The sequence below is a fragment of the Triticum aestivum genome, chromosome 5B, assembly GCF_018294505.1.
Source record: "Triticum aestivum cultivar Chinese Spring chromosome 5B, IWGSC CS RefSeq v2.1, whole genome shotgun sequence".
In the NCBI taxonomy this organism is placed as follows: domain Eukaryota; kingdom Viridiplantae; phylum Streptophyta; class Magnoliopsida; order Poales; family Poaceae; genus Triticum; species Triticum aestivum.
Genome location: NC_057807.1, coordinates 424,056,852 through 424,063,912, shown reverse-complemented (window position 1 = coordinate 424,063,912; position 7,061 = coordinate 424,056,852). Strand labels below are relative to the sequence as shown.

At 40.1% G+C, this 7,061-nt stretch overlaps 1 protein-coding gene across 8 annotated transcripts; it reads right to left on the bottom strand.

The window, feature by feature from the left end:
• Positions 1–430: 430 nt before the first annotated feature.
• LOC123112244 (patatin-like protein 2) lies at positions 431–6,594 on the bottom strand. 8 transcript variants are annotated; one of them, XM_044533187.1, is made up of 11 exons: positions 6,095–6,594; positions 5,710–5,996; positions 5,434–5,604; positions 4,370–4,412; positions 3,122–3,399; positions 2,330–2,511; positions 2,062–2,248; positions 1,608–1,772; positions 1,185–1,487; positions 800–981; positions 431–710 (listed from the first exon to the last, which is right to left on the bottom strand). In XM_044533187.1, the coding sequence occupies exons 5-11, from the start codon at positions 3,257–3,259 to the stop codon at positions 653–655; spliced, it is 1,215 nt and encodes a 404-aa protein (XP_044389122.1). In that variant the 5' UTR covers positions 3,260–3,399; positions 4,370–4,412; positions 5,434–5,604; positions 5,710–5,996; positions 6,095–6,594; the 3' UTR covers positions 431–652. The 8 variants fall into 8 exon arrangements, with proteins under 8 accessions (XP_044389122.1, XP_044389124.1, XP_044389121.1 ...); XM_044533189.1 differs by having other exon boundaries at positions 3,122–3,325; positions 4,767–5,591; XM_044533186.1 differs by having other exon boundaries at positions 5,434–5,591.
• Between the last annotated feature and the right edge of the window lie 467 nt (positions 6,595–7,061).

Genomic DNA, 7,061 nt, shown 5'->3' with positions numbered 1-7,061 from the left:
AACTTTCAAAGTAAGCTAAAAGGTACTCAATCACAGAAGAGCCTGTTGCCCTGGAAAGCGTGTCAATAAAAATGAACTTCTTTGAGTTAGTGAAGCGCTTTGCTATTTATTTATCCAGTCTGTCCATGCTGCAAACCCTATAAGAATTAGATGTCTCTTTGACAATTCCCAACAGCAGTATCTCAAGAAGTACTAAAGGGTAAAGCGTTCTTGAAAAGGCATCTCACTTGCTTGATACTCATTACCCAAAGCAGAGATAGGTTTAACTATTTCTACGTACAAAGCGAAGAGATATCGTACCAGGTACTTGTTCCATGCAGCAGTGGCGGCTATCTCTTTATTCCGAATGTCTCACTGCATGGTCAGCATGGAATCCTTCAGAACTCATCGGCTGACATAAACCAGTGAAATCGATAACACAACAGAACAATAATTAAATGCTTTGTTTTATTTAAAAATATATTTGCATTTACATATCTAAAACCACCGGCACCTAACATTATCAAACTATAGCAATCAGTATGCCACACTACACATTTATTTAACTACGTTACAATGAAACTTCAACAAACACATCAACAAATTGGTAACTGGGGTATGCCATGCTGACAAAATTTCGCTGTGGCAGAGCATAGACATAAGAGACTGGACTTCATTTTGGCGACCTTGCTTGGCGAATTCGCTTTTCATCAGACAGCAGCTTTGCAAATCTGGAAATAAGGTGCTAATTAGCTAATAAGTAGAGATGCATACTGCAATTATAATAACCTGATAGGTGGTGGCAAGCCAAAAAGCTCACCTCTTGAGAGCTTCCTCATTGGTCTCCTCTATGTCACTACAAGCAGGCACCATTTGGCCAGTCTCCAAATTTGCCCGTGAGACAGGTTTCTTTAGCAGCAACTCTCCAACATTGACAAGTTTCTCCAAGTTATCCTTGGTGGCAACATCAACTGAGGAGAGTGTCCCCCATAGGGTATCATCCTGTCATGTAGAAATGGTATTCTCTGAGTAAATGGAAGCTGATTAATTAGTTACTTTGTACTCCCTCCGTCCAGAAATACTTGTCGGGGAAATAGATAAAAATGAATGTATCTAGAACTAAAATATGTCTAGATACATCCATTTCTCCAAGAAGTATTTCCGGACGGAGGGAGTACAAAATAAGCTGCCTGCATTTTACTTACTTGAATTCTCAGATAGTTCTGCTCAGAATGTAAGGCTTTGAAAACAGAAGCGATGTGAATATCCACCATATCTGCACTTGCCCGTGTGAAAATATCTACTAATGGTGTAGATCCACTGCTACATAACCAATCCAACACTCCCCATGATTTAGCCTTTTGTGCATCGTACTTCTCTTCGAATTTTGATGAGCCTGTGCCAAGTGAAATGACCAAAAACCGGCCATAGTCCATAGGTTTTATTGGGAAGAAATCTGGATCTTGCTTGAATATCTGCTTGCTTACTTCTCCAATGGCAACTAAGGCCTAAACACAACAAAGACAGATATTAGGTCTATTTCAAAATTTCAAGATTTTCCTTCAGTCTCTGAATCAAGCACATGCTGCATGCTGTATGTTATGCAAAACTACAGGCAGCTATAGTACCGGATTATTGGCAGCTACTCCCCCATCAATAAGATTAAACTCCTTGATGTTTCCATGAGAATCTTCAGTCTTGAAGTAATGCGCAGGCAAATAAGTTGGAGCAGCGGACGTGCTGATGCAAATATCTGATAACAAAGCATTCATTGTGTTCTTCTTCTTCTTAACCTGTCACATGATAATAGAAAGTTCATTTTTGTGCAAAATCTCCATCATGGAGGATTAATGGAAGTTCTCGACCTCTCACTACTGCCTCATATATATGTTCTCCCTTTGAAGTAAATTTACAGAGAAAACAAAGAAATACACATTTTAGTAGCATGTGTTTCTTGTGCCATTAAAATGAATTGGTTCTCACTTACTATAACTAGCATCCAATACAAAGAAACATGTACCATATTTTACAGGTGCTCAAATTAGGACTCCTGAAAGATGAGAGAGAGGGAAAGAGGGAAACCTCATACGACGAAAAAATGGTTGGTTGTAGCCGCTTGATGTCGAAAGTTGGTATTACCACATTTGTTAACGTCTGATGCAGCCTGGCACTTCCTAACTTCTTTCTCACAACTTCATGAAGGTACTTACCATCATAATAAGGTCCTGACAATGAGCGAAGTATCCTCATTATCCTACCAAATGCACCCCTAAAAAACAGACAATATGTGTTACTGGACAAGTTCATAATCCAATCAACAAGAAGTCAAAAACCATAATATATCGTTCACCTGAGCTGTGGGAAAATTCTGGGAGCATGGTTCATATAAAATGCTTGAATATCCTTCGCCGCAAAAAGTGGTCTTCTCTTCTTATTTGGTGCAGTGAGCATCGCAGTCACAAGTCCCCCTGTGCTGGTCCCAGCAATGACATCAAAGTAGTCTGCTAACCGGGCTTCCTCTCCATCAAGTTTCTTTAGAAGTTAACATAACAGTTTCAGTGGGATGCAATCAAGAGCGTCAATTGAAAATTAATGCGCTTCTAAAGAAAGGAGCATATGCTGGGGCAGATGGAAACAAAATCATTGTTACACATCAAGTATATTCAGTCCACCAGTCCAGTTGAGATAAAAGAACCAGAAATACAGAACAAGCATTAGCAGAATATTGAACTGATGTAATACAAAATATAAATCCAATTTTCCAAGAATTTGAATCTTCTGCACGACTGCAACTGCTCAACATCTACATGTGCATAAATAACAATAAAAGAGTAGGGAGCAGACAACAACAAGACAGCACCCTAATTGCGACACTAATGCAAACTTTAAGATTTACTTGGCTTATGCAAGTAACTTTACAGTTGAAGTTAATAAGACATGGTTAGTGAATTAAGTTAAATCCTGAGAGTTTGAACTTTAAACAAACAAACAAAAAATAAATTGCAAGCTTATTTCATCTGATGCGACATATGGAACATGGAGTTCTAATCTATTATATTTCTCACCAGGTAAGTGTTGCCTTGTCAAATTGCCAATATCACAAGATATGAAAATCAATCGTGCTACATAACTACAGGTTTACCTGCAACTCTGATTCTAGAAAGGCAAGAGCAACAGCTGGAATGATTCCTCGAATCCCTCCGCCATCGATCGAGAGAATAGTGATGAGGTTGCCATAAGTTGGTGGTTGTCTGCACAAGATATGTTTTCCAGTCTCCATATCTCTGCTCTCTTCAAGGGTAGGTTGCACAGAATTGTAGTTCTCCGAGGACGGCAATTTTGAGTCCTCAAGTTAATGTAGAGCACACGTATTAATAGACTTTGGATGAGAACTTTCGTGGCAATGCAGGTAGTGTAGGTCTATAACATTCAGGAATAGTCATTACGAATAACTTAAACGTGCGATAATAAGATCTTAATAATCTTCATTCATGGGAAGATGTGTAGAATTAAAGTTGCAAAAGTGCACGCTTTATTTTCTGTTGAAAATATGAGGTTCGAATGCAAGAAGGACAAATGTCTCTTTCTCAGTTGCCCTTGGACTAGGGGCTATTCTAGTGCCCTGAAGGTGCTGCCAGGAAAAGAGAATTTCCATGACCCAAGTGTTGGCCCTGTTAGAAAGTTGACCTAAATTTGCATGGAGCTAATAAATCTTAGCTTTGTGCTCTGTCACAATATGGCCATACTTGCGATGCACGCAATCTAAATAATATGATGAACAATTTGTGTACTAGTACGAGTTGATTGACCTAAATGGGATGTCTTAGGCATGCCCTTTGAGGATGATATCGAGGAACCTGCACTGCTGAAGCATTTGAATTTTAGGCAGTATGCAGCAATGGGGAAAAAACATGGTGGCATTCAATTTGTGCCAGTTTTCTTTTAGCTGGACAGTTGTTGCATCACTGATTACGTATTCCCATCCATGTTGTACCCAAATGATATCCTAGTTAAGTACATAAGATTGTTGTCTAGATCCGACGAACTTATGTAAGTCTTCAATTATTATTTTTTATTTTTGAGAAATGGTGTAACGTTCAGCTTTGGCTAGGTAAAAGGAAAGGTGATGTAGCCCGTCAAGTAAGATATCATGTGATAATACTAAAATATCATATTGTGAAAAACAATTAGATTTAAGATCCCGTGAACAAATAAATATTAGAATATTCGTTTGATTCCCAGAGGAAGAAAACGTAGGAATGGTAACGATGGAAAATATTTATCACAAATCCAGAGTAGTTAAAGATACATGCACTGTTATTCTTTCTCTTGCAGAAAAAAAAAATCAAAACAACAAATTATCTACCAAATTCAAATAAACCTAACTTACTTCGCTTCATCACCGAATAACCTAGTTTCCAGTCACGCTTTCTCTGATTCATACATGGAAGATGGAGAACAAAAGTTAAAACAATTCATTATGCAAACTTATATGGGCGCAACCATGCAACTGCAATCAGATAAAACAATGTGAAGTTACTGCATAGCTTTTCCTACATGCGAGATGAAGACTAAATATTAAAACAACTGATACTGCAAGCTTATATGGATGAAACTGTAGTCAGATAGAGCCATGGAAACTAACTGCATAAATCAAGATAAACAGTTATAATACATGGCATGCCAGTAATAGTTAACGTGAATATCCTTAGCATTGTTGTGGGTTCTCTGGAAGATGAGAAATGATTTACATATTCAGATAATCAAGTGGTCTGTCATGCAGGTACCATGGCAGAAACTCTTCAGCATGCTCAGAAGCTGGAAATGAGTATGCGTGGCCTCCAAGATGCCACTGATGATTCATTTTCTTTCTTTGGGCCTGAAGATGTTGGAGATGTCGAGAAGTACCAATCAAGAGAAAGACATCACATGGATTGTTCAGAACACTGGAAGAGTGGAGGCTCCCAGAAAATATTGATGATATCACCAATCTTGCTGAGTTTGGATCATGCGCTGTACTGAAAACTGAGCTGTAGAACTAGTTCCAGCCAGTTGCTACTAGCAGTACATTTTTTCATTACCAATGCCATTAAGGATTACCAAATCTTGCTTTTGTAGCCAGAGACCCTTGTACATATTGTAACTCTTCTTTTAATATAAGTATCTGAGGCTTTTGCCTATTTGTTCAAAATAAATAAATAAATAATGGCACTTCAAAGCCACATAAGGAGAAGTCATCATGTCAGTAGTAAGTAGTTAGTTCTGTAATGAGGCAAGTGATTACTTCGAAGTAGGTTGATATGTGTGCCTAGAAAATTATGCATCCTTACAATCAGCAGTAAGTAGTTAGTTTTGTAAGTTAGCCAAATGATTGCTTCAAAGTAAGGCCAATATATGTATCCCAAGAAAATTATACATCCTCACATAACTCACAAGAAGGTATGCATCAGTTACCTGGCATGCTAGTGCTGACTACATTTCAGTTCAGTCTGTTGTCTGGCTGCTGGCACCATTGACACTGAAGACCCCTCTTGTCATGCAGGTTCTTTTCATAAAAACCTTGCTTGACTCGTGAAACACAACATATTAATGCAATATCAATATGTGCAACCCTGCAAAAATAAACTAAGTCGCTGCTATATTAATCTTCAATTTCTTTCAATGTACTGGTTATGCAATACAGTAAAATATTTCCTGCATACCGCAAATAGCTTACTAAAGCAGTATTACCTTTGCAGTTGGCAGAGGAAACTGCATTTGGTCAATGACTTGGCAACAATGCAAGAAGTAAAGGAATCACTGTGCAACACCCCGGTGCGGCAGGACATGGAAGGAAAAGATTATCCAGGACAGTATCCATGGCTTGGACGTTATCCATGCCTTGAACAAGGATATTTGTAGCCATTTGCTGGGGATCTCTTGCGAGCACCATCGAGCATGAAGGTATTCGAGAAGTGCTGCAGTATGCCTTACATCTGTTGGCTCAATGATTGGTGGCTCATCATAGTGGTCATGGCCTGCTTGACCAGCACCACTGTATCAGCAACATTTTCACAACTGCTCGATAGGATTGCAGTATTAAGAGAAGGCTTACTAAGAGTATATTGCTCAGTACCTCTCTTAGTCTGCCATGTCATGTAATGAAATAACATCAGAAGGAATGTCCAGCAGAGAAAGCTTAATGATTGTCTTTTGATTAAAGCCTGAATTGCTAGCCGAAATGGAAATACATATATTATGCAGCATCCCAATCAGACATTTTTAACCATAAATATAAGTAGGAAAAGGCTCCAAGATGATGATTCAGGCTCGAAGTAGTATTTCCCTTTTTATTCTTGAGAATGCAAGCTCTACTGCAATTTGAGAACTTATAATCATATCTTAGCATCCTAAACCCTTTCAAAATACAAATTTGTAATTGAACAGAATGGCAGACTAGCTGGTTTGAATTTGAACTCCATATGATAGTAGTAACAATATACTTCTTATAGACTGAACATAAAACTACTCAAGAACAGCTACAAACATGTCTTAAGCAAAACTCAAACTTCCTAGTGTACAACAATAGCCAATAAGAACATTGCCTTGGTCATGTGAATGAGCGGAGAACAGGAGATCTCATCGGCGGCCCAGAAATTTTGCGACCACGCGGACCTGTGTTTCAGCCTGGACGCATGTCGGCCGGAAGAGATGGAAGCCGTGACCCTGCCCATCCGCCTCCCAGATTTCCACCTCGCCTTGCCACCCACTCCCAATCAATTTCTCACGGTACAGCCTTCCCCTTCCCCTCATGGCGTCATTGCCCCCAACGCATACCAGAGCGCGCTTGCACCCCAGCCCGGCCAGGCTGGGCGCTCCCTCCGCCATCGGGTTGATCCACGGGTCGTCACACCCGCTGGTCCCAGGGCATACCACCGGCCAAAGCCGCACCAGCTCGTCGAGCAACGCCATGCCCATCTCGTCCGACTCGGAGCTGTCGCCCCCTAAGAAGTAGGGATGGATCAGCACGAGGGAGCTCACCTTCACGCCGTGGCCTAGCTCCTCGGCACCAGCACGCATTGCGACGTGGTGCGCGATGTTGG

What these genes read in the sequence shown, in the direction of transcription:
- LOC123112244 (XM_044533184.1), bottom strand. Translation starts at nt 3,259, where the DNA reads ATGGAGACTGGAAAACATATCTTGTGCAGACAACCACCAACTTATGGC. An exon ending in AGAATTTTCCCACAGCTCAG is followed by an intron (nt 2,249 to 2,329) that starts GTGAACGATATA and finishes TCTGTTTTTTAG; the next exon opens with GGGTGCATTTGGTAGGATAA. An exon ending in AGAACTATCTGAGAATTCAA is followed by an intron (nt 982 to 1,184) that starts GTAAGTAAAATG and finishes TCTACATGACAG; the next exon opens with GATGATACCCTATGGGGGAC.